A 25806-nucleotide genomic window follows, 5' to 3' on the forward strand; every position below is an offset into this window, starting at 1 on the left:
GGAGAAGTGGGGAGTGGGGAGTGTATGAAACCATAATCCTGGTGTTCTCAAAACTGAGGAGGAAAAAAAGCTAAGAGCAGCAGCTTACTGTCTGGGCCTTCAGCTGTGGACAGCTACCAGAACAGATCCTAGGAATCGCCCACAATTGTGGGATTCCCCAAACATTGGCAGGATGGAACCCGACTCAGCCTTCTTTCCCTCCCCCACTCAGTTCTTTTCCACCCCACATGCCTCTTGAATTAGTCTAGGGCTTGCTTTCAAAACTGAGTCACAGTGCTAGAGCATGAATATTGGGCAAGGGAAATTAACTCCTTGTTGCATTGTCAACCGTGAGTGAATTGCTAAAAAGCAGTCGCACCAAGAGAGAAAGTTAGAATAGCAGTGCTGACTCTGACCCTTGAAAGCAGCAACGGCAGCACATGGCCCAGCAATTCGCCCCCCAGTTTATAGACAGGAAATGGAAACGGTTTGGTTGAGGTACGTCTGCATCTTATTTTGTTTTTGAACAGAGGCCCCATCTAAAGTCCTTCCAGGGCACATTCCTTCTTATTACATAAACACCAGAGGACTGACACCAGCTGCCCTATTACACACTGCAGTGGAAGATACACAAGTGAGTTTCAAGAGACGGCATATTTTTAAGTGAAGATTTTAACATCCATCTTACAATTCCTCTCAACCACTTCAATTGTTGGGACTGATTAGGGTGGCTTGAAGCATTCAGCTAAATGTCAGTCTGAGCTGCAGCGCTAAATGTAGCTAGGCCTCCAAGTGTACATTGTCGGGGACCTGGTGTGTGGCACCCAAGAAATCAGACCTAGATTTAAGAGCAACTGCTCTTCACCACCACAGCCGGGATGACATATCTGTGAGACAAAGTCCAAGCAAAGGGGTTTAGCAGGGCTGTAGTACAGCAAGCTGTTACGTTGCAATTGGAATAGACACACACTTGCGGAGGGGTGATCTTTCAACCTCTGCCAACATTCAAAGCGTCCTATACCAATGTGTTTCTGAAGTGAGGGAAGACCAAAAATGGCATCTTAGGCATTCAACCTGGTTCACAGGGAAGAGAAAGGGCTTGATTTGAAGCACTCTCCCTGTACCACCCATTTCTATTCCCATAAGTTCTAAAAGAATAAAGTGACATTTATAATTAAAAGCTAATTTAAGGAATGTACAATATTTACAGAGTCATGACAAGCAAGACACCTCAGGAAAGTGGAGCACAGTGAAAGGACGGGAGTTGTTGAGGACAGAGCTGGGAAAGGCTTGGGACTTCTCTCCCTTCAATAAATGTACTGTGGAGGGGCCTATCCTCATCGCCTCCAACCCCTTGGATGGCAGGGCGATTCAGCACCCACCTGGAAACCTGCCCTGTAACCTTTTCACAAGGGCCTCTGTTTCTCCACTAACTCAGGCCTGAGGCAAGACCAGCCAATAAGCCCCAGCCTGTCCCACACCAATATTTATTGCAGCTCATAAGCGAACTCATAGCAGCCAATGGGCCTGTCTGTTTTCCAGCCAAGCAGATCTCAGTACAGCCCAGTATTCCCAATGGGAATAAGTCAAAACCACATTATGGGCCCCTGCATATCCCATCTGAGCAAGTCTCAGTAGAGCCCAGTGTCCATTGCAGCTTGGGAATAAGCCAAACACAGCCTATCTCAGTTCAGGAATAAACTGAGACCAGCTCATCTCTGGCCCCAGGATGTCATCCTCTAGGCCAGAAAAGCTGATATCCAGCAGGATTTTGCTCAGGCTGTTGTTCATGGTGTCCAGGACCAGGCCCTCCATGAGAGACTGATTCTCAGGTAGTCCAGAGGCTGGTAATTCCGGGGATGATTGCTTGGTGGATTCAGGATTGGAAGCAGGAGAGCTTGTGAGGGGCCCGGAAACCATGTCATTGGACTCTGTTTGGAGAAGCTGTTGAGGGGAGTCAAACAAGGAGTTTTTAAGGGGAGTGCTGTTGAAGCCCAGCAAGTCCAAGTTCTCCTGGAGGGATGTGAATGGCACCTGAGGGGTTCTCACAGGGCTGAAGTCCAGCTCACTGCTTTCCTTAGCAATGGGTGCAAGTCTCCAGGAGTCAGGGCTCCCCATTGGTGGAGTAGCAGTTGGGACTTTGCTAGGGGTGGAAGAAACTGGCAGCTTGCAGAACATCTCTTTGACTGGTGTTTTAAAGGGGCCACCCTCCTCCTGGGAGCAGCTGAGCTCCAGAGACTGGGTTTCCTGCAGGAAAGGAAGGTCTGACGCTAGCCTGAAGGAGTCAGAGCCACTGCTCTCTGGCAGAACCAGGACTGGCTCTTCTGAGCAAGGCAGCACTAGGTGCTGTTTCCTTCTGGACCTGCCCATCTTCCGCCTCTTTATAATCACTGTGTCAGATACACCCCGGGGCGGGGACTTCAGCACGGTAAAGTGTTTCTCTCGCTTCACACATGGTACTGGGAGCAACAGGCCTGTCTCTTCATCAGACTGCACTGGTTCCTCCTTTATAGACAAGACTGGGGGGAATGAGGGCAGCCATTTGTCAGGATAAGAGTCCTCCTTCTCCTCCTTTATACACAGGGCTGCAGGGAAAGAGGCTAGTGCTTCACCAGGCTGGGAGTTGTTCTCCTTTACAGATTGGCTTGGGGCAAATGGGGGCAGCCTTTCATCACAGTGACTCTTCTCCTTCACAGGCCCTGTGGGCAAGAATGAGGATGGCTCTTCAGTGGACGGCAACACCTACATGGGAAGCAAGAAGTGAGAAATGACATACTACAGTGAGTAAGCAGGGGTCTAGAGAAAGGAAAAAAAAAAATCACAGGGCAGGAAATGCAGCAGGAAGGAGAGGTACAGTAGAGCTTTGGGACCAGGGAGAGGGTGGTGGGGGAAAGAAAGGCACATTGAAGGGAGGGATAGCTCAGTGGTTTGAGCATTGGCCTGCTAAACCCAGGGTTGTGAGTTCAATCCTTGAGGGGGCCATTTAGGGAACTGGGGTAAAAATCAGTCTGGGGATTTGTCCTGCTTTGAGCAGGGGGTTGGACTACATGACCTGAGGTCCCTTCCAACCGTGATATTCTATGATTGCTGAAGTCAGTGGCAATAACACGATTAGATATAGAGGAGCCGGCAAAGCGCATGGAAAGGATCTTGGCACAGCACCAACAGATGGTGTCCCTAGAGAGCAGTGTTTCTGGGGAGGCGCTGTGAACCCAAGGAATGTTGTGGTTGGGGGAGGCAGGTAGCGAGGAGAGCTGGGCACTTCTGAAAGAGGCAAAAACCACACTTTTCAAAATGTTAAGGGAGACCAGAATGGGTCAAGAGAGCAACGCAGTTCTATTAGGAACTGAATAAAGGCTTGAAAAAAGGAGAGAATCCACATTGCTCCTGTCTCTGGTTCATTGTGGCTGGACACTGGAGGAGTCTCATAGACTTCAAGGTCAGAAGGGACCATTATGATCATCTAGTCTGACCTCCTGCACAATGCAGGCCACAGAATCCCACCCATCCACTTCTATAACAAACCCCTAACCTATGTCTGAGTTATCGAAGTCCCCAAATTGCGGTTTGAAGACCTCAAGCTGCAGAGAATCCTCCAGAAAGTGACCCGTGCCCCATGCTGGAGGAAGGCGAAAAACCTCCAGGGCCTCTGCCAATCTGCCCTGGAGGAAAATTCCTTCCCGACCCCAAACATGGCGATCAGTTAAACCCTGAGCATGTGGGCAAGACTCACCAGCCAGCACCCAGGAAAGAATTCTCTGTAGTAACTCAGATCCCAACCCATCTAACATCCCATCACAGACCACTGGGCATACTTACCTGCTGATAATCAAAGATCAATTGCCAAATTAATTGCCAAAATTAGGCTATCGCATCATACCATCCCCTCCATAAACTTATCAAGCTTAGTCTTAAAGCCAGATATGTCTTTTGCCCCCACTACTCCCCTTGGAAGCCTGTTCCAGAACTTCAGAACTTAGAAACCTTCGTCTAATTTCAAGTCTAAACTTCCTAGTGTCCAGTTTATATCCATTTGTTCTTGTGTCCACATTGTTACTAAGCTTAAATAATTCCTCTCCCTCCCTAATATTAATCCCTCTGATATATTTATAAAGAGCAATCATATCCCCCCTCAACCTTCTTTTGGTTAGGCTAAACAAGCCAAGCTCTTTCAGTCTCCTTTCATAAGACAGGTTTTCCATTCTTCGGATCGTCCTAGTAGCCCGTCTCTGAACCTGTTCCAGTTTGAATTCATCCTTCTTAAACATGGGAGACCAGAACTGCACACAGTATTCCAGATGAGGTCTCACCAGTGCCTTGTATAACGGTACTAACACCTCCTTATCTTTGCTGGAAATACCTTGCCTGATGCATCCTAAAACCGCATTAGCTTTTTTTACGGCCATATCACATCGGCAGCTCATAGTCATCCTGTGATCAACCAATACTCCGAGGTCCTTCTCCTCCTCTGTTACTTCCAACTGATGCGTTCCCAATTTATAACTAAAATTCTTGTTATTAATCCCTAAATGCAGGACCTTGAACTTTTCACTATTAAATTTCATTCTATTACTATTACTCCAGTTTACAAGGACATCCAGATCTTTCTGTATGATATCCCAGTCCTTCTCTGTGTTAGCAATACCTCCCAGCTTTGTGTCATCCGCAAACTTTATTAGCACATTCCCGCTTTTTGTGTCAAGGTCAGTAATAAAAAGGTTAAATAAAATTGGTCCCAAAACTGATCCCTGAGGAACTCCACTAAGTGACCTCCTTCCAGCCTGACAGTTCACCTTTCAGTACGACCCGCTGTAGTCTCCCCTTTAACCAGTTCCTTATCCACCTTTCAATTTTCATATTTATCCCCATCTTTTCCAATTTAACTAATAATTCCCCATGTGGAACCGTGTCAAATGCCTTACTGAAATCAAGGTAAATTAGATCCACTGCATTTCCTTTGTCTAAAAAATCTGTTACTTTCTCAAAAAAGGAGATCAGGTTGGTTTGGCCTGGTTCACACTGTGAGAGGAGAATCCTTGTGTGAACTAAAAAGCCGCCTACCCATGACAAGACAACTAGAGGAGAACAGTCACCTTAGGAATGGGGGATGGAAAGCAGGTGTAGCCAAGCGCCAGCCAGCTCCAGTCCCACCACTGCGAGCATGGGCGTTTGACAGCAGTAGGAAGAGTGGGCAAGAAAACCCCATAGACAGCAGGGGAGACTGGCAGCACAGAAGCCCAAGGCTAGCAGAAACACTAACCTTTGGAGCAATGCGTACACGCTTGCTGCTCCGGAGAGCCTCTGAGCCACTGAGGGAGGCTCCCTGGGCCATGGGCTGAGGCACCTTCAGGGAGGACTGCAGGATGAGAGGTTGGCTCACAGGAAACTGGATTGGAACCAGGTAGGAGCTGACGCGAGGAAGCAAAGGCTTCATCTTTCGGCCTGGAAGGGAAGAGAATGGATCAGCTAGTGTCCTCCCCGGGGAGCCTCTTCACCTCCCCCAACCACACACCAGGCACTAGCCAGTTAAGAGCTGGGGGGCTTGAACCATCCTCAGTCCCAGAAAATAACCAGCTAATTCCAGGGAGGGGCTCACCCCCTCCCTGCCTTTTCTGTATAGTTATGGGAATGCAAGTCCTGAGCTGAAACCCAGCAGAACCCAGGAGCTCCGGTGAACAAGCCCCCCCAACTCAAGGTGTCTTGGGTTGAGATACTGCTCCCCATAGATCTCAGCTCCTACTCCCTTTCAGCCCTGGCCCCTGTAGCAGGTCTCCCCCTCCCCGAGACGTCTTCTCTCAGATGTAGCAGCCCTACCCTCAGCTCCAAACCTGTCAGACAGGAGCGGCCGTGGCAAGCCTGCATGCAGGCAATGCTGGACAGCAATTTCCATTTCTTTTCCTACAGGCTGGGAATGGCAGTTCGGGATCAAGCGCCCATCACCCTGGTTAGGGGACTGGCTGTCTCTCTGTCCAAGACAGATGCGCACACTCACGTGCATTCTGCGGCTCAGTTTTGTTGCTGCTGTTCCCCCCTGTGTTCTTCTGGAGTTCTGGAATGTGTCGTTTTTGCTGCTATGGTCATTGTGGGATAAGAAAGAGGGGAAAAGAGAGTTAAAGAGAAGAACCTCTCTCTGTTCGACTGCTTCACTTAGGAACGTGGATCCAGAGGCCTGTGCTGAGCTAGTGCCGAGAGAGCAATCGTTACCACCCGTAGACTGTGTGCCACCTGCCACTGTATGCCCATGCCATCCCTCTGCCAGCTGCCACCCTAAAGCCTTGTAGAGGGTGACCTGGCATGAAGGAGCTTCTCCAGCTGTGGTCTCTGGTGGAGGAGAAATGACCTGATTTTGGTGTCCTCTCTGCCTGAGGAAAGGTGAACAGTACAGCTTTATAGTATGTAGTGTCTTTCATACAAACCATAGCCCAAAATGCTCAAGTGGAACAGCAGAGCGAAAGAGGAATTGAAGATCTAAGCAGGTGGAAAGAGGGATGGGGTTGGAAAGGAAATGGAGACAAGTCTGGCTAGCTGCTTGCACATCTGTTATCACTACACTGCTGGAGGTGAAGGAGGCAGCACCAATTTCCATCATGCCAAAAGTCATGGCGCTTCCAGGGAGAAGAAAGTAGTGCAGAGATTTTGCCCTTCCTGAAGCCACAGCCCAGAAAGGAGAGGAGCTGCTGCCAGGGAGGGTGGTACCTGAAGCTTCTGGCTGGGTTTGTTCTCTGGAGACACATTTCAGGCCAATATTCAGCTGCCGGCACCTCACTGCGCCTATAGATACGTGCATGCAGCTGTTATATGCTTCTGCAAATATCCATCCAGCATTATCAGGTCTTCACCAGCTAGTGCATTTTCTGCAGCAGTTAGAAACTTGGCCCTCCATTATATCAGGCATGCCTCCTTCCCCAAGAAAGGTGTGCAAAAAGCTATTGGACTGGCAGCTGCGGTGACTCATTCCCCCTCCCCAAGCATCCTGTCCTTTCCTGCAATGACTGGCAAAAGGAAAAGCAGCCCAACCCCCGAGCCAGAGGGAAAGTCTTACTGATTCAGAGTACTCAGGCGATGTTGGTGACCCCGCATCCAGTGGCTGGTGGCAGCAAGGCATCAGGAGGGAGAAAAATAAGAGGAAGTTACCAACCAAAGGGGAAAAAATATGGGACATTAACCCTTGCAAAAAGTTCCAAAGTCAGAACAACCAGCTATTGAACATGCCCACCCACCAGGGAGAAAACACAGGAAGCGTTCACCCTGCCTGCTCTGAAAATCATTGCAGCAAGAGAAGGTCTCCATTCCTTTCACAAAGAGACCCCTTCCACAGCCCCCAGGTGACACAGGGCAATTCTGCCTGCATGGCTGGTCAAACACAGCTATGTAGTGCATTAAAGGCCCAACCCAACTCTCATTTAAGTCAATGGGATTCTTTCCATTAGCTACCGTGCAAGTTTGCATCAAGCCTTTGGAAAGCAGCTGGTTGAAAGCTTATTCTACCTCCTTCACTATTCACGTTGCTACGCTGCGCCTGGAGAGCCTTGTTGCCTCAAAGGTGCTCCAGCCCATCCAGGCTACCTCCCACTTCAAAACAGGGAACCCGCCACTTGTAAAATTAATAGTGACTTTGTTCTCTAGAAGTTGGACTGAGGCCACATGCCAAGAGGGCTTCACCTCCCTGTTGAAATCAGATGCAGTCAGATGTCCTGGCATTCAGGAATTGGGAAGGCTACCTGTTTTCCTTCCCAAGAGCCACTCACCTTGAACACTTGGTCCAGCGTCAGATAGCGATTGGCATCAGGGTGGATGGTCCAGAAGGAGATTTTACCATTAGCAGACGTCTCCCGGACAAACATATCGTGAAGGGATAGGTTGTGTCGAATGGAGTTCTGGGTGGAGAAGAAAAACCTTAATGTTTTTGGCAACCAAGCATAGGTAGGAGCCTAAGACTCTACAACCCAGGCAGGGGAACACTGCCCTGGCAGACCGCAGCCCTTCATGCTCACCTGGTAACCACTTATATCCCCATCACTAAAGCCCCTTAGTGCTCTCACCAAAGATATTCCAGCTTCCAGCCCAGTAATCAGCCAGCCCTCTCTCCTGCCTGAGAGGAGTTGAGAGAGGATGCTAGGGTGTTTGAGATGGAAAAGGGAACATAAGGAATTGAAGAGGGCCCTTAGTTTCAAACTATTTTCCATCCTGTTTCATGGGTTGCTTGTTCCTTTGGATGCAAAAAAAAAGAAGCAATTCTCCAAGCAAGCATCCCCCTAGCATGAGGGCTGGTCTACACTAACGCTGTAAATCAACCTAAGGCTATGGCTACACTTGCAAATTTGCAGCGCTGCAGCAGGGTGTGAAAACACACCCTCTGCAGCGCTGCAAATTGCGGCGCTACAAAGCGCCAGTGTAGTCAAAGCCCCAGCGCTGGGAGCGCGGCTCCCAGCGCTGTCCGTTATTCCCCACAGGGAGCTGGAGTACGGACAGCGCTGGGAGAGTTTTCTCCCAGCGCTGGAGCTTTGACTACACTTAGCGCTTCAAAGCGCTGCCGCGGGAGCGCTGCCGCGGCAGCGCTTTGAAGCGCTAATGTAGCCATAGCCTAAGTTATGCTATGTAACTATGTTCCATTTACAGCGGTGTCTACTGCCGATTTACCTTCCTGCCTCTCAGGAAGTTGAAGTACAGATCTCAACGGGAGAGCACTCTGCCATCAACTTAGCTTGTCTTCACCAAATCCACTAAACTGACACCACTGTGTGCGATTTAGCCAGAAGTATAGACAAGCCCTAAAACTCTGTTGCCCACACCTAGGGGTGGAGTCAGGTGCGTCCCCAGCAGCACATTTTACCTTCCAGCCTGGCTTGGCCACATATCTGAAATAAGGAAAATGGTCCTCAATCCAGGTATAGATATCCTTCAGAGTCATGCGCTTCTTCTCCGTGCTGTTGATGGCAAACTGGATCATGGCCATATAGGAGTAGGGGGGCCGTTCTGATATTGAGTCCTGCCACAAGGAGGAGGAGGTAGCAGTGGCAGAAATGGAGTCTTCTTCAGTCTGGAAGAAAAAAGGAGTAAACAGTGTGAAAGTTGCAGGGGCCCAGGAAAGTTACAAGGAAGTTCCTCTTAGCCTGAGGACTCTGCTGCACAGATCAACTTGGCAGAGGCTCAGGTTACCCAGATTTTGTCATGTCTGCTCCCTTTGTATGTTCTCACTCAAATGTCCTGTCTTCAGTTTCCAGAGGTTTACTGTATTATGTACCCCACCATCTCCCTCTTTACCTTGATCCTCTCCTGCACAGGTGTCTGGTTCTCCTTCTCCATCTCTTGTTTCACAGAACAGGAGCCCAGCCCATCAGAGCTCATCTTCCCTAGCCATTGGATGTTAGTCAGACTGTTATCCAACCCGCTGCTTGTTGCCTCTCCACTGCCTGCAGGGAAACAAACCGAGAGTCCTGCTCACTCACCTGCTGCCATCCCAGATACCTAAAGAGAGGCCCCAGCTAGGTCTACCAAAATGGGCCCAAGTTCCTCATCTCGAGCTAGAGGCCCCAGATGGAGCTCTGACGCTAAAGCATCTTGTGGATCTAGCCAGAGCTCCTGATTTAGCTGTAGATCAGCCCAATTGCTGGAAAGGCTCCATACCTAAAAATCCCAAATTGGATCTGAACCTTCATCTGCCCTGGCCCAAAGTGAGTGCTGACAGCAGTGCTTGAAAAGCGTCTTCGGACATTTACTAGCCAACTAGGGGGGAGGGATAGCTCTGTGGTTTGAACATTGGCCTGCTAAACCCAGGGTTATGAGCTCAATCCTTGAGGGGGGCCATCTGGGGATTGGTCCTGCTTTGAGCAGGGGGTTAGACTAGATGACCTCCTGAGGTCCCTTCTAACCCTAATATTCTATGAATGAACTCAACATCTTTGTTCCAGGCAGCAAAATCCTTTACTCCTGCAGTTCTGACCCCCCTCACCTCCCATTCTGTCAGTATACCAAAGTGTTGAGCTGTAACACACCCTGCAAACTCTATGGGAAACACCGTGCCCTAAGATCACTGATTTTGACTTGGATTCAGTATTTGAATCCCTGTCACCATATGTAGAAGGCTAATAAACTAACCAGCTGGGCTGCTTGAAATTTCACATTTTTCACCACTACACTCTCCCATATTGAGCAAGGCACAGACCTCCCACACCCACTCACCCACCCACCCCTCATTGCACTTAAGAGGCCAATAGAAGGGAACAGCCTACGTACTGTTTCCTTCCTGTTCTTGTCCTCCCATGGAATTGACTTGTGGAGGCCACAGTACTGTCCTTTCCACAGTTTTATCAGGGTTTTGTCCGAGGTTCTTCTCTCCGCCCTGACAATCTGCTGCTCTGGCCCCCTTTGTTGCTGTGCTCGTCTCATCCTTTGATTGGAGCGTCTGCTGAGTTGCTGCTGAGCCTGTAGGGCGAGAGCTGCCCCCACTGCTGATAAGAATGAACTTGTTGGGCCCATTGCTGCCACATTCTCTCCCCTTGGCTGTCAGAGCCTCAATGATACTCTGGATGTCAGCATCAGGAGGGATGATCACCACCTGGGTGTTGGGCATGGTAGGGTGATTAATTATCTTTATTCCTGCTGGGAATTTCTGGGAGCCACACTCCACTCTGTCCCTGGGTTTGTCCCCTCTGCTATGCTCCTGCTTGGGGACTCCTTTACTCTCCCCATCTGGTTCATCTCTTGCTGGAGAGTTGGATGCACTGCCATCTGGGAGGGACAGTTTTCGTCTCTTGAGAATCAGGGGCCTGCGAGGGCTGGTCCTCATCATTGATCTGTACAGTCGCTCTCCATTGAAAACTGCAAAAACAGACCCTGCAAAACATAAGACAGAGCATGAAAGAGGAGCTGTGGGCCTGGAACATATAGGAAAGGAATCAATTGTTTCTCGTGCAAGGTATCTAGTCAGCTGGTGTATGAGGGGCTTTCCACTCCATACAGTGGTAGTCCCCAGGGTGGAAGAGTCCTCACCACATGTCTTGTGACTAGGGGACAGTCCCTATGCCCACAGGGAAGAATTGCATACTACATCCACTGCAGGGAAAGGAAGAACAGATGAGAACAGACTGTTGGAAAAACAGGCAGCACCTCCTTCCCTTATTTATCAACACACACCTTGTGAAAACCCCACACAAATGACCAGCACCAAGTAAATAATTTGCAATGATAACTGAGGATCTCAAACCACACCCGTGAGGTTAGAGTTATCATACCTCTTTTATAGATGGTCAACTGCTTGAAACACCATAAATTAGGAGGGTTTTAACCTATGGGAGCTTGAAATAGATGTATTAGAAGCCAGGGACTTCCCTCCTTAGCACTGTGCAGAACTAAATTTATCATCCTCAAATGGCAGAATAAACTTCCTAATCTGGACTTTATGGATGTTAAATAACTTTAAAAATTACAACTGGGGGGGATAAATGGCAAGACCAGAAATAGTGATTTGGAGAAAAGATAATTGGTTGCCCTTACATGAACAGATATGGGAGTTGTGGCGAATGGAGCTTTGCTCTTGCACAGGAAATCTTCTGTGTAACTACTTGCATTATGAATATTATGTATGGTAGATTAAGCATTAACCAAAATGGAGAGAATTTCACATCAGTGGAGCCAATCCAGCCTGTTAGTGTCACAAAATTCTCAGAGAGGGTCATTTGTATTGTCATAAAAGGGCAAAACCAAAACTGTCAGAAAAATAAACTAGTTCCCTTCCTACATGATAGAGGCAATTGACACATCCAATCCCGGACTCTTTCTAGCAGTTAGAGATGCTCAGAGAGGCTCGCCAGCAGGTATTCTCAGCTTTCTTCAGAGGTTACGACTACTGTCCTGCCTGTCACACAGAGAGGGGCCACCTAGGGATCTGGGGCAAAATCAGTACTTGGTCCTGCTAGTGAAGGCAGGGGGCTGGACTCCATGACCTTTCAAGGTCCCTTCCAGTTCTAGGAGATAGACTAGCTCCATTAATTTAACCCCCCGCCCGCGGTGTCTCACACAGAGAGTGCCACGGGGCTCGGGTCAGAACCACCCCCGGCAGAGAGCTCTAGAGAGCGATGACAACCCCTCAGGCTGCCCAGAGAGCAATGCGGGCGGAAGCAGCGCCACAGGACACCGCTGGCAAAGGCCTTGCGGCATCCTGGCGGGGTGCGGCGCGGGAGGGACACCGCACTGTCCTGCCCACAATGGGAATTCTCCCCCCCCCCCCCGCGACCCCACACCCCGCTCCCCCGCCCGTGTTCCCCAGATGCCCGCGTCCACCTGTCTCTGGTTCCTCTGGAGCCGCCAGCCCAGGTTTTACACCCTCTTCGCCGTGTCCCCGCGATGACCCCACCACAAACCCCGCCGATCCCCTTTGCCTTCAGTGGCCCCTATAAATCCCCCCCCACTCCCCTCAGCCCGCCCCCCGGCCGGACCCCCTGCCCCTCCCAGCCCCGCTCTCACCCCGGTGTCGGTGGGGGCAGGGGGGTCGCGCGCCCCGCTGCCTCCCCGCAGGGACCCGGCGCCGCCGGGCTCCGCTGCTGCTCGGGGCTCAGAGGCAGTTCGGTTCGTTTCCCGGTTTGAATTTGGCGCCCGGTGGCCCGTTGGCGTCACGTGCGGGGACGGGGCCAATGGCGATCGGGCCGGGGGGCAGCGCGTTCCATCCGGGAGCGGAACTGGCCAATGAGCGGCCGCGCCCGGCGGTGCCGACACGCCGGTGAGCCCGGCAGGAGCCGGGGCTGGACGGGACGCGAGGCCGGTTCTCCCTCCCCCCCTCTCCGCGCGGAGCAGCGGCCGCCCTGAGGTGCCGGGCGGGGCGGATGCGGGGGGGGGCGCTTGTCTCGGGGCGGAGCCCGGCCCACGTGCCCTCCTCTGAGCGGGGGCTCCAGCTCTGCCCCCTCCCCGGGCGGGGTCGTGCCTCGCCCCTACCCGGTGCCCCTGCGCCGTCCTCCCAGCCCCCACCCCAACCCGCAGCCAGGCCGAGGAGCCGGCCGGCTAGCGGGGGCTGAGTGACCTCCGTGTGCTCCCGAGCCCCGGCTGTGCCGGGCGGGCGGTGAGTGAGCAGAGTCCCCCGGTGGCTGGCTGGGTGGGGTAGGGGGCGAGAGCGCACTGGCGTGTGTGTGTGTGTGTGTGTGTGTGTGTAGAGCAGTGGTCCCTACGCTTCGCAGGGTTGTGCCCCCCTTACCCTGTCTGCCCCTTCCCCCGAGCCGGCGGGGGTGCGGGCAGGGGTAAGGGGGCCGCGGCCGCAGCTGGGGGTGGCGGAGCAGAGCCATGGCTAGGGCCGCGGCCGGGAGCGGGGCTGGGTGGCGATCCCTCCTCGCCAGTTTGTGCGTGTTTGTGTATATATGTGTCCAGCTAGCTACTGTGAGGGTGGGGGGTGTATAAAGTAGCTGGCTAGATAAGTATATACACACACCCCAGCAAGGGACATAAAAGGCAATAAGAAGAGGATCTTTAAATACAGTAAGAGAAAGACAAAGGAAAGTAGGTTTTTTACTTAGGAGGGAAGGAGAGCTAATAACTGAACATTAAGAAAGCTGATGTGTTTATTGCCTAGTTTTCTTTAGTCTTCACCAAATAGGTTAATGGTGATCAGATGCCCAATATAATTAATATTAACGACAAGGGGGAAGTAATGCAAGCCAAAATAGGAAAAGAACAGGTTAAAGAATATTTAGGTAAGCAGGTTGGCAGGTTGTATTTGTTTTATGGTATTTGGTTCAGCTAATATCTTAATCTCTGAATGCTTAGTAATAATCTTTGAGAATTCCTGGAGGCCAGGGAAGGTCCCAGAGGACTGGAGAAGGGGAAAAAAAAGGACTTATAAACCAATCAATCTAATTTAAATACCTGGAAAGATACTAGAACAAACTTATTAAGCAATCAATTCGTAAGCATGTGGCGGATAATAGGGTTATAAGAACTAGCCAGCATGGATTTGTCAAGAACAAATCATGCCAAACCAACTTCACTTTTTTCTTTGATAGGGCTACTGGCCCAGTGGATAGGGTGGAAGCTGTAGACGTTATATATCTTCATTTTAGTTCCACATGGCATTCTGATTAGCAAACTAGTTAAATGTGGTCTAGATGAGATTATTATAAAATTGAGTGCATAAATGAGTACAGTCTTGCAACCAAAGAATAGTTATTCATGGTTTGCTGTCAAGATGGGAAGGTGTGTCCCATGGGTCAGAACCGAGTCCACTGCTATTGAATATTTTCATTAATGACTTGGATAATGGAATGGAGAGTAGGCTTATAAAACTGGCAGATGACCCCATGCTGGGAGGGGTTGCGAGCCTTCTGGAGGACAGGATTAGAATTTAAAACAACCTTGACTAATTGCAGAATTGGTCTGAATTCTCCAAGATGAAATACAAGTAAGACAAGTGTAAAGTACTTCGCTTAGAAAGGAAAACTCAAATGCACCACTACAACATGGGAAATAACTGGCTAGGTGGTATTACTGCTGAAAAGGAACTGAAGGTTACAGTGAATCACAAATTGAATATGAGTCAACAATACGATGCAGCTGTGGAAAAAGGCTAATATTCTGGAATCTATCAACAAGAGTGTCGTATGCAAGTCATGGGAGGTAACTGTCCTGCTTTGTTCAGCGCTGGTGAGGCCTCAGCTTGAATACTGTGTCCAGTTCTAGGCACCACACTTTAGAAAAGATGTGAACAAATTGGAGAGAGTCCAGAAGAGAGCAACAATAATGATAAAAGGTTTAGAAAACCTGACCCATGAGGAAAGATTTAAAAGGGGGGGGGGGTGAGGCATGTTTAGTTTTTGGGAAAAAAAAGCCTTGAGGGGGGACCTGATAAGTCTTCAGATATGTTAATGGCTGCTGTAAAGAGGATGGTGGTTGATTGTTATCCATGTCCACTGAAGGTAAAACAAGAAATTAGCTTAATTTGCAGCAAGGAAGATTTAGGTTAAATACTAGTAAAAACTTTATAACTATTAAGGGTAATTAAGCTGTGGAACAGGTTTTCCAGGGAGGTTGTGGAATCCCCATCATAGGAGGATCTTAGACTAAGACCTGTCAAGGATGGTCTAGGGCAGTGGTCACCAACTGGTTGATCGCAATTGGCTGCTCAATTCTAGAGGACCTCCAAGTTGATTGTGATCTCCGGTGGCACAGTGGGGCTGCTGCTAAGACAGGCTCCCTGCCCTGGCCCCACGCCACTCCCGGAAGCAGCCAGTGCGGCCATGGAGGTGGGGGGGCAGGGGTTTCCCTCTGTGCGCTGCTCCTGCCTGCAAGCACAGCCCCCGCAGCTTCCATTGGCCAAGAATGGGGAGCTGTGGCCAATGGGATCTGTGGGGGCAGAGCTTGCAGAGAGGGGCAGCTCATGGAGCCATGTGCTGCTGGCCCCCCCTCCCCAGGGGCAGCCGGGCACGTTGGCTCATTCTGGGAGCAGAGTGGGGCTGGGTTAGGCAGGGAGCCTGCTACAGCGGCAGCCATGCTACACTGCTAACCGGGAGCCGCCGGAGGTAAGTGCTGCCCAGCAGGATGCCACACCCCAACCCCCTGTCCTGACCTCCCTCCCAGAGCAAGCACCCTGAACCCCCTCCTGCACCCAACACTCTGCCCCAGCCCTGACCCCCCCTCCCGGAGCCAGCATCCTGTACCCCCTCCTGCACCCCAACAGTCTGCCCCAGTCCAGAGCCCCTTCCTGCACCTAAACTCGCTTCCAGAGTCCACAGCTGCACCCACTCCTGCACCCCAACCCCCTGCCTCAGACTGGAGCTCCCTCCTGCATCCCAACCCCCTGCCGCAGGCTCAGCCTAGAGCCCCCTCTCACACTGCAGACCCCTCCCAAATCCCTACCCTGGCCCAGTGAAAGTGAGTGAGGGTAGGGGAGAGCGAGTGATGGGGGAGTATGGAGTAAATGGGGTGGGGCCTCGGGGAAGGGGCAGAGTAAATACTGGGTTGCCCTTAAATTCAAAATGTCACCTTGGGTGTAAAAAGATTGGAGACCACTGGTCTATGGTTTACTTGGCCCTGCTTCATCGTCAGGGGTTGCAGTTGATGACTTCTTGACGTCCCTTCTAGCCCTACATTTCTTTGATTCTGTAACTCTATGATATAGGTGGCTACATGTATATCATTCATATATTTTTAAAGAAATGTATAACGGTTCTTTAAAAATAGCTGACTGTGAACCATCATATGAGGAATATAGCCAGTTTATTTAAACACCGGTTCTTATTACAGTTGCCTTCATCCTCCCGCCTATTGATTTTGAAAAGCTTACTTGTGTCTTGACTTAAACTAGATTGTAAACTCTTTAGGGGGCAAGGACTGTCTTCCTATGAGCTTGTACAGTATCCAGCACATGGAGCCCCAGTTCTGTCTAAGGCTTTCAGAAGCAACCCGCATTACAAATTATAATTAAAATATGGATGTGTTTGGTGTTCCAATGAAAAATGTTGGGTTGAAAAGTCCACTTGCCACTGTAGGGGAGGCTGCTTTCCCTGACAACAGTAGGGGCCTAAGACATGTTTCAAGTACATTTAAACTTTAATTTAAAGAAACCTTTTACTACTTATGGTTGCAAAGTAAATGAACTAAACGTGAACAAAGTGTAAACATAACCAAATACAGTGTCATCTTCTGGAGTCTGTTGATACAGCTTCAGTGCCTCTACTGTTGCTCAGACCTTTGCAAGCGGTAAATTAACAAGATTCTGTTCAGTTTAATTCACTATACAGATCTCCTTGCAGCAGTGAATTCGGCAGAAATTGTGTCAGTTCCATGCTGCTGCTAGTTAGTGAAGCTCTTCCCAGCAGCAAGGTGGCGCTGGATATATTCGCAGTGCAGAGGATGCCCCAATAAAACAAGTCCATGAGAGAGGTGTGCACTACGGACTATATCTCGTATAGCAGCCAGAAAGCTCTGATGATTGTGTCCTCAATGGGGGTACGGATTTGTGTGTGTATATACTATAAAACATATATATTTTCAGTTTTTATTAGAATTTTTTTCTGAGAATTTTGAGACTGATCAGAAATGTGTTCCCTTTAAAATAAATAAATAAAATAAAAAATTGCCAGATTTGTATGATGGCTTCACATCCCCATTTGCTTTCTGCAGATTTGGGTGCAGTTTGTCATCTCCTTCCTCTTCCCCTAATTGGCTCCACCAGGCATCATGAGGTTTCTTAGTGACTTTCTCACACCTTTTGATGCCTCCAAAGAAGAAATGCATCCGCCAGGCCCGCAAGGCACAACTGCAGTTCCTTGAAACTCCAAGAGAGGGGCCTACACATCACTATGGATCTCCACTGCCTTTGGCTGAGAACCCAAGACATGTTTCTACCAAACCTCTAGACCAGAATGCCTCCATCTCATGGGTAGGTGCAGGTTTCCTTCCCTTAGTGTCTTACAGCAATTGTTCTCAGCCTTTTTCCACATATCTTAAAGAACTGTTTGGACTGGATCTTGGGCATGTATAGCACACACACCCTTATGAATTTTTTTTGTTCTCTAGGTGGTTATGGGGTTTGGGTTGCTTCAAATTGCAGTCTTGCAGTCACAAGCAGCCCAAGTTGTATTGCAGATTGGAGTGCTCACATCTGAATGGGATATGGTGGCTGCCAGCTGGTAAAACAGAGTTCCCTGTCTTGTGAACTAGCATGGTGGCATGAAAAGGTTGGAATCCATATGAGAGGGAGATTCTTTTTGGTTTTTACGGTAACTGAAAACCTTGGAAATGGAAAGCAGAATACTTACTTTTTAGTTTTATTCTGTATTTGATTTGATACTTTGAAATACAGCAACTATTTCAAATTGGTGGTGTAGCTCTCAACCCTCAAGCAACTAAAGGTGACACCTTCCTGCTCAACTATGATGATAAAAATAGTCTGCATCTTAACTGTGGTTTTCTTATTTAATAGGCATTTTTTAATAATCTCAATTTTGATAGCTTGCATTTCTGTAGTCAGATTTACACAAATAAACAGAGGATCTTCGGTCTCTGTGGGATGGAGTTAAATGTTGGGTTAAAATGGATGTTATACTTTGTAATGTATATGGTTGAAAGGCAAAGTACTTGATGGAAGGTGATGAGTCCTACTTCCAGAGATGCAGTGTGGTAAGGAGCAGGGAGTTGCTTCTTGCATTAGCCAGCCATTTGGTAAGAAATGCAGTCTGCTCCCAAGACCAGTGTATTACTTGGAAACAAACTAGTACATGCCTGAGGTCAGTGTGAGTCTATTTGAAGATCAAGCCTGGTGGGAAAGTGGGGAGAGGATGTGTGTTTTCAAAGGCTTTAGCAGTAATACATAAACTACAAACCAAGAGTCAACAACAAGAGAGACAGCTGATTTTAAAAAATTATCTTAAGTTGAGAGACCAATAATGCCCTCTCCAACATGATAAAGGAGCACTACCAAGATAATTGTATTTACTAAACCTTTTTAAAAATCATGTTCACTTTTCACTGCTCATACATTTTGTTGATGTCTTGCATTTCAATCTTGATTGGACAACATAGCTCAGCTTTACTGTTATGCTTCATTTAGGTCAATGCTCTTTTTCGGGGTTGTCAACACCACAATGAACTCTTTTTAAAAAAAAAAACAACAAAAAAAACCAGGATGATAACAAAACTTAATTATTTCTGGTTTTCTGATAAATGTTATGATGATATTACTTGGTTTCAATCAAAAGAAAATGTTGGGCCTGAAGTATCTATTGGGTTTCCGGGAAATGGGGCGGGCAGAAGCCCACCCCATGCTAACGGATCCCCCTCTCAGCCTAAGGGGAGGATCTACAGGACCTCAGAAACCCACTAATTGCGGGGGACAACTAATAAAAGAACAGGGACAGGAGTGCAGTCAAAGGGTCATAAGAAGGGAGCCTGACGGGGACACGGAGCAGAGAGCCCCGGACAGCGCCCACTGCTCCTCGAAGGCGTCAAGGGAGCCAGTGGACGCTGCCCAGAGAAACTCCGCCCGGAGACGTGAACAGACTAAGGATCGGAAACAAGCTGGCAAATAGATTCTCCCTACTAGCAATTCAAGGCAGGGTGATAAAGCAGGCTTCAGGCAGATACTGTGGTGAATAGCATAGTGCAAATATCTAGATAGCATGTTTTTGAAGACGTAATCTATGTACTTTAACCCTGCCCTCCTTTCCATTTTTGTGTGTGTTTAATCCTCTGCTTTTCCCCACACAGCTCTTCCAACAGACCCAAATATTGTTGAGGAGGAATTAGGTTTCTGGTCACTCAGTCCTAGGATACTTTTATCATGACATACAAGGGTTTTTTTAAAGCAAACGTGCAATTGTTCTGTGGGAGCTGCCTGTCTTTGCAGAAGCCATCACCTCAGGCACCTCTGCTAAATAATAACACTTAAATCTCAAAGCTTTTTAACAAAGCAACCCCAAGGGGCAAGATTTCAAACTCGAAACACTCCACCAGCCTCAGAGACCTAGAGTTATCTTTGTTAGATTTTAAATGTCTTTTCGTTGAGTTTTTTAAAGCAGAGGATTTTAAACATGCTTCAGGCAGTCAGCTGTATGGGTTCTAAAACAGTGAGTAAAACGGTTGCTGAGAGGAGGCAGAATCCGTGTGTACCTGGAACAATGGAAAATTTCCAAATTTACAATGGACTTATTTGGCTATGTCTGAGGAGTATTCAGTTAATAAGTAGTGTCACAGTTACTGAGCTAACTGCACCCCTGGCCTCTCTTGGTCTCTTTTGAATGCATCGCTGCTCAGGTTTCAGACCTCAAGCCATCACCTCTCTTGGGATGGAATCACACAATTTTCCCACTCTTAGACTGGGCCCTGAACATAAGAATGGCCATACTGGGTCAGACCAGAGATCCATCCAGCCCAGTATCCTGTCTGCCGACAGTGGCCAATGCCAGGTGCCCCAGAGGGAGTGAACATAACAGGTAATGTTCACAGGAGTGAACCCATAACAGGTGGACATAGTGTACTTAGATTTCCAGAAAGCCTTTGACAAGGTCCCTCACGAAAGGCTCTTACGTAAATTAAGCTGTCATGGGATAAAAGGAAAGGTCCTTTCATGGATTGAGAACTGGTTAAAGGACAGGGAACAAAGGGTAGGAATTAATGGTAAATTCTCAGAATGGAGAGGGGTAACTAGTGGTGTTCCCCAAGGGTCAGTCCTAGGACCAATCCTATTCAATTTATTCATAAATGATCTGGAGAAAGGGGTAAACAGTGAGGTGGCAAAGTTTGCAGATGATACTAAACTGCTCAAGATAGTTAAGACAAAAGCAGATTGTGAAGAACTTCAAAAAGATCTCACAAAACTAAGTGATTGGGCAACAAAATGGCAAATGAAATTTAATGTGGATAAATGTAAAGTAATGCACATTGGAAAAAATAACCCCAACTATACATACAACATGATGGGGGCTAATTTAGCTACAACGAGTCAGGAGAAAGATCTTGGAGTTATTGTGGATAGTTCTCTGAAGATGTCCACGCAGTGTGCAGAGGCGGTCAAAAAAGCAAACAGGATGTTAGGAATCATTAAAAAGGGGATAGAGAATAAGACTGAGAATATATATCGTCTTTTTTATCTCGATTGTCCAGGGGCCCCACTGGTTGTTTAGCAGGCTTCCTGCTTCTAATGTACTTAAAAAACATTTTGTTATTACCTTTTGAGTTTTTGGCTAGCCGTTCTTCAAACTCCTTTTTGGCTTTTCTTATTACATTTTTACATTTAATTTGGCAGTGTTTATGCTCCTTTCTATTTACCTCACTAGGATTTGACTTCCACTTTTTAAAAGATGCCTTTTTATCTCTCTCTGCTTCTTTTACATTGTTGTTAAGCCACGGTGGCTCTTTTTTAGTTCTTTTACTGTGTTTTTTAATTTGGTGCATACATTTAAGTTGGGCCTCTATTATGGAGTCTTTGAAAAGTGTTCATGGAGCTTGCACAGATTTCACTCTAGGCATTGTACCTTTTAATTTCTGTTTAACTAACCTCCTCATTTTTGCATAGTTCCCCTTTCTGAAATTAAATGCCACAGTGTTGGGCTGCTGAAGTGTTCTTCCCACCACAGGAATATTAAATGTTGTTATATTATGGTCACTATTTCCAAGTGGTCCTGTTATAGTTACCTCTTGGACCAGCTCCTGCGCTCCACTCAGGACTAAACCGAGAAACCCTTGTGGGTTCCTGTACCAGCTGCTGCAAGAATCAGTCATTTAAAGTATTGAGAAATGTTGTCTCTGCATTTCGTCCTGAGGTGGCATGTACCCAGTCAATATGGGGATAATTGAAATCCCCCACTATTATTAAGTTCTTTATTTTGATAGCCTCTCTAATCTCCCTTAGCATTTCATAGTCACTATCACTGTCCTGGTCAGGTGATCGATAATAGATCCCTACTGTTATATTCTTATTAGAGCATGGAATTACTATCCATAGAGAGTAGCCATCCCCTGTGTATCAACCGTGATTTCCTCACCAGGTCTGACTAATGTTCAGTACTTGCAGTTTCCTCCCTATTGGACCAATGTCAGTGGTATCCAGTTACCAAACAGCCTTTTAAAAATACACCTCTACCCCGATATAACACGAATTCAGATACAACATGGTAAAGCAGCGCTCCGGGGGGCGGGGCTGCGCACTCAGGCAGATCAAAGCAAGTTCGATATAATGCAGTTTCACCTATAATGCGGTAAGATTTTTTTGCTCCCGAGGACAGCGTTATATAGGGGTAGAGGTGTATTTACTTTGAACAAAAGCATTTCAGAGAAAATAGATCTTAAAATAATAAACAGACTGTATGGACATCCAGATGTCTTTCACATGGGAATCTTGGTAGATTTAACTTCCTAAAGACTCCTCAGCAGAGTCTTTCTTTGTCAGCTTGTCTCCTTGGACAACCTTCTGGCAACGGACAATCCCCTCCCCCTCAGAGGGCTTTTAACTGTTTGGTATCCTTGTGCTCTCCAGGCTCCCAGCCGGACAAAACAAGGCTTGCAGCTTCGCTGGAGACAGAATAGGATCCTCAAAGTCAATAGCTTTCCCTGTTTCAAATGTATGCCAGGATGTTCTTATTTGGGGAACCACTGTGTTGGCTTCCTGTGCAGTCTCCACTGAATTAAAACAGTATAGGTATATAATGTAAAGTCTCTCAATAACTAGGTTACCTATCAGTATTCTTTGAATACACAGCAACTCCACAACAATCACAACTAGTACCCAGGTTTCTGGGTTCCCCTCGGTGCTAGGAGAAAGAGATATATTAGGAAATGGAAAGTTTCTATCAGAACCCAGTAATGAAAGGGAGTTGATAGGAAAGATTGTGGGAATCATTTTTGAGAATAAATACATCTCTATCATAATTCTTTAAAAAACAGTGGAACAGGGATCTGCCATGTTTCCTGTTTGACTTAGGAAATGTTCAGGATTTGAATGCATGACAGAGACTGGAAACTTACAAAGTTGTTTACCTTTTATAATATCTTTAGAGTTCAGTAGCTTGCTGTGCACTAACATCCCATGTGGACATTGCTACAGTGCAGTGAAAGTCCTGCAGTGCCACAAATATAATAAGTAGATAAAGTGATTCTATCAGTAAGATTTTTTTGTGTGTGTGACACTGACATTCTTGCAACCTCAGTCTGGGATCCAAGAATCTAGATAGTTCTTTACTACTTATACATCATCATCTGCCATAAAGGTCCTGCAAATCAAATTCTGCCCTTAGAGAAACCAGTACAGCCACAGTGGAACTCATTGAAATTTTGTTTATGCACAGGAACAGAATCCAGCTCACTGTTAGATAAGAGATTGACCTAGCAGTTGATTTAGTTTATCACTGAAATAAGCAAACAAGACTTTGAATATATCTAGGGAAGGAGGTGCATTTATATATAGTCACTTTTCAGAGTAGAACTGTATTTTAAGGCATATGTGAGCTTCCAGTTTTCCTCACTCATTTGAATAGTGAATGTGATTTCCTTTGCCACAGACTGGACTTCCTGCCAAGGAAGCAATAAAATGGCAGCTCTCAAACCAAGAAAGACATGGAGCAGGGGTGGGGAGTAGGGTAGATAGTGGTTGCCGTGTGAAGGAAGTAGGGAGTATGATGAGTCACCCTCTCTGAAGGAAAACATTTTTTCATCATCTCTGTTTTGGCCCCTCAGGTGTCTCCACAGTTTGAAAGCACTGTGTCAACAGGCTTCAAGAGATGTCAGAAGCAGCGCCATGTTGCCCACAGCTTCCAGAGCCGGGATGATAGTCGTGGTTTCCTCCATGTGGGAGGAGTGTGTCGGAAACAAACAGTCTGCAAATTTCCTCCTTTAATGTTTGAGGCTCCACAGGCACACCCCTATGCTTCAGCAACAGAGTACTCAGACTCTTGTGGTAACCCAGGTAACTGTGCAAAGACATGCCATATCCAGCCAAAGAGGGGCGCTGCAGCAAAGCCCAGTACCTCAGTGGGCAAGCCTAAGAGCTGTAGAAAAGGGGCCTCTTGGTTTCCTAACCAGGATGCTGAGACAGATGTCTTCAGTCCACCAGATCTACAGACTCCAGAGCTGCCCTCTATGAGAAGCTATGGATGCAGTGGTACTTTGCCACAGATGAACACCCTCTCCCCGAATCCACATAGTGTTTTTGATCTCTGTGCTGATACCACTGAGAGCCTTGAACCAACATCTGTACTGGTCAAGGATACCCCAGAGCATGAGTACGGAGTGAAGGTAACATGGAGAAAACGGTCTCACCTGATGAGATACCTGAGGGAGAGGGGGATGCTGAGCCCAAGTGACATCCTAGTGAAGACTGTAAGTGCTGATCCCAGTCAGTGCTGATCCCTTTGTAAAAGGACACGCTGCCTTTGAGTTGAGGGGCACAGTAACTGAAATCCCTCTTTGCTGGCTCCAAAAGCAATGGGCATTGCTAAGCCTAGTTGGGAGATCAGTGACAGGCTAAAGAGAAGAACCAGGACTTATAGTGTAAACTAAGACGGCTTGGGGCTGCAGAGAGATGCTTCCCCGCCCGGCACCCGAGTGCTGTCTAGCCTGGCGGAAAATCAGTCTGCACTGGATGGTGATGGGCGGGGGCGGGGCTGAGAGGTTCTATACCGACCCCCGGACGTGTCCTTCCCAGCCGGCCCGCTCTCCTCCCCGCCTGGGCCCCGCTCTCTTTGTAGGGCGGGGATGCGCTTTTCGCACCCTGCTCCAGCCGGGGTGAGCGAGCGGCCCACGCTGGCGTCTCTGTGTCCGGCCCTGTTAGCCCCTCCCCGCCTCGTCGGAGCCTCCGCGGCACAGCGGCCCCCGGCACGAGCCAAGGGGGTGGTCCCTCAGCCACCTTGCAACAGGCACGCGCGGGTTCTGCCCCACCCCTTCCAGGCACCAGCCAATGAACGCTCCGGGTGTTGCGCCTTCGGCCAATGGCGCGGCGCCTCAGTGCAGGGTGCGGTTGCTAAGGGCAGCGGCGGCGGCCGGGGCTAAACGCGAGCGGCCAGGATCCCATGGCAACGGCGGGGGTGAGGATGGAGAGCGCGGGGGACCGGGCCGGGCCCCGCGGGGGCAGGTGAGACCCGGGGCGGGAGGTGCGCGGGTGGAGCGGCTCGGGGGTCACCGGGGGGCCGCCCCGGGGCCGACGGGGTTTCGCGGGGCTGGTGCCTGGGCTCTCGCTCCCCGTTGGTACCGAGTGAGGCGCCCCGGGCTCGTGTGTCGTGGATGCCGCTGACGGCCCCGGCCAGCAGCACCTGGACATCCCCTCCCTCCCCCCAACACTACCAGACGCTGCAATCGCAACCCCATTAAATGTTCCCCTTCCCCCCTTGCTTGTGTGGAAAACCTACCTAGTCAGGCTGGGCAATGGCCTCTCCCGGCGGGCAGGGCCACTGGCTGTACAGAGCGCGGTGCGGGGCACCAAATAAACTCATTGCACACGGGAATGGCTTGGCTTGGTTTAGTTCATTACAGTATTTAATCTCGGGTGTTAATTGTAGCCTTAGGAGATCAAAACAATAGACTGATGTCTTGACGCTGATAATGTTCCTGACTGACGCACAATTTTTCAGTATCTGTGTGTGTGCAGCTCAGCCCCTCACATACAAAGAGAGCACTTACAGGGGAAGGATTAAAATATACCAGATGTATTGAAAAATCCTCTGCGCTTCAAGGTCCCTACCCCCCAATATCCCCTTTTCCTGAATTTTGTCACAACAGGTCTAGATGATGTGGATGAATCTCTCTGTCAGGCAGCCAGTCTACACTAGTGTTCCAGTAGTTGCTGCGTGGTGGGGAATTTTAAGAAAAGGCTGGTCTTTCCACACAAGGGTTGTACCATTTTAATGTTATCAGCATAATTAAATTAGTACAGCCTGCCTAGCAGGGGGTGCAGTATACTGTACTCCTGAGGGAATTCGATGCCAAAAAATAAAAATTCTATGCACAATATTTTATTTATTGCGGAGAATTTGAAGAATTTTTAATATGGAGGCTCCTGCATCGCTGTGAGGACTGAGGAGGAGCACAGGCTGCTGGCTGTACAGAGGTGGGAGATCACTCTGCAGCCCTCCTCCCCCCCTGCTCCCCAGGAACTTGGCAGTGAGGCTGCACCCAACCCTGACATAGCACAAGGGCCAGGCCTGCCCCAGAAACAACCCAGGGTCTTTCCCCTCTATGCCAGGTGCACCAGTTGTGGGCAGGCAGCCTCAGCCCAGCATGATCCATGTGTAGAGGGACTTGGTGTGGGGTGAGAAGGTTCTGCATGGACCAAACTGGGTGTGATAATTTTTGTTGCCTTTTTCTGAACCTTTTCCAATTCCAATATATCTTTTTTGAGATGGGGCAACCACATCTGCA

At 48.5% G+C, this 25806-nt stretch overlaps 3 protein-coding genes across 15 annotated transcripts in view; 2 read left to right on the forward strand and 1 right to left on the reverse strand.

Moving 5' to 3' along the window:
* Nucleotides 1-467: 467 nt before the first annotated feature.
* FOXM1 (forkhead box M1) lies at nt 468-12596 on the reverse strand. Of its 6 annotated transcripts, XM_039538119.1 has the most exons (10): nt 12445-12533; nt 11214-11267; nt 10216-10815; nt 9244-9392; nt 8813-9019; nt 7728-7856; nt 7022-7066; nt 5972-6050; nt 5240-5421; nt 468-2721 (listed from the first exon to the last, which is right to left on the reverse strand). In XM_039538119.1, exons 3-10 carry the CDS (start codon nt 10769-10771, stop codon nt 1660-1662), a joined length of 2409 nt encoding a protein of 802 aa, XP_039394053.1. In that variant the 5' UTR covers nt 10772-10815; nt 11214-11267; nt 12445-12533; the 3' UTR covers nt 468-1659. The 6 variants fall into 6 exon arrangements, with proteins under 6 accessions (XP_039394053.1, XP_039394071.1, XP_039394044.1 ...); XM_039538137.1 differs by lacking the exon at nt 11214-11267 and having other exon boundaries at nt 5972-6047; nt 12445-12596; XM_039538110.1 differs by lacking the exon at nt 11214-11267 and having other exon boundaries at nt 12445-12595.
* Nucleotides 2737-24890, forward strand: RHNO1 (RAD9-HUS1-RAD1 interacting nuclear orphan 1). 7 transcript variants are annotated; one of them, XM_039538258.1, is made up of 4 exons: nt 12822-13033; nt 14515-14577; nt 17083-17341; nt 23131-24890. In XM_039538258.1, the coding sequence occupies exons 3-4, from the start codon at nt 17174-17176 to the stop codon at nt 23797-23799; spliced, it is 837 nt and encodes a 278-aa protein (XP_039394192.1). In that variant the 5' UTR covers nt 12822-13033; nt 14515-14577; nt 17083-17173; the 3' UTR covers nt 23800-24890. The 7 variants fall into 7 exon arrangements, with proteins under 7 accessions (XP_039394205.1, XP_039394182.1, XP_039394198.1 ...); XM_039538271.1 differs by lacking the exons at nt 12822-13033; nt 14515-14577 and adding an exon at nt 2737-2759; XM_039538248.1 differs by lacking the exons at nt 12822-13033; nt 14515-14577 and adding an exon at nt 12653-12784.
* The window catches only part of TULP3 (TUB like protein 3), an 80302-nt gene continuing 78920 nt past the window's right edge, over nt 24425-25806 (forward strand). Inside the window, exon 1 of one of the 2 annotated variants that reach the window (XM_039538167.1) lies at nt 24425-24523. In XM_039538167.1, coding sequence (XP_039394101.1) covers nt 24462-24523 — 62 coding nt within the window. In that variant the 5' untranslated portion in view covers nt 24425-24461. The remainder of the gene's footprint in view (nt 24524-25806) is intronic. The other variant, XM_039538173.1, reaches the window with a different exon arrangement.

This window comes from Mauremys reevesii, linkage group 1 (assembly GCF_016161935.1).
Source record: "Mauremys reevesii isolate NIE-2019 linkage group 1, ASM1616193v1, whole genome shotgun sequence".
Taxonomy (NCBI): Eukaryota; Metazoa; Chordata; order Testudines; family Geoemydidae; genus Mauremys; species Mauremys reevesii.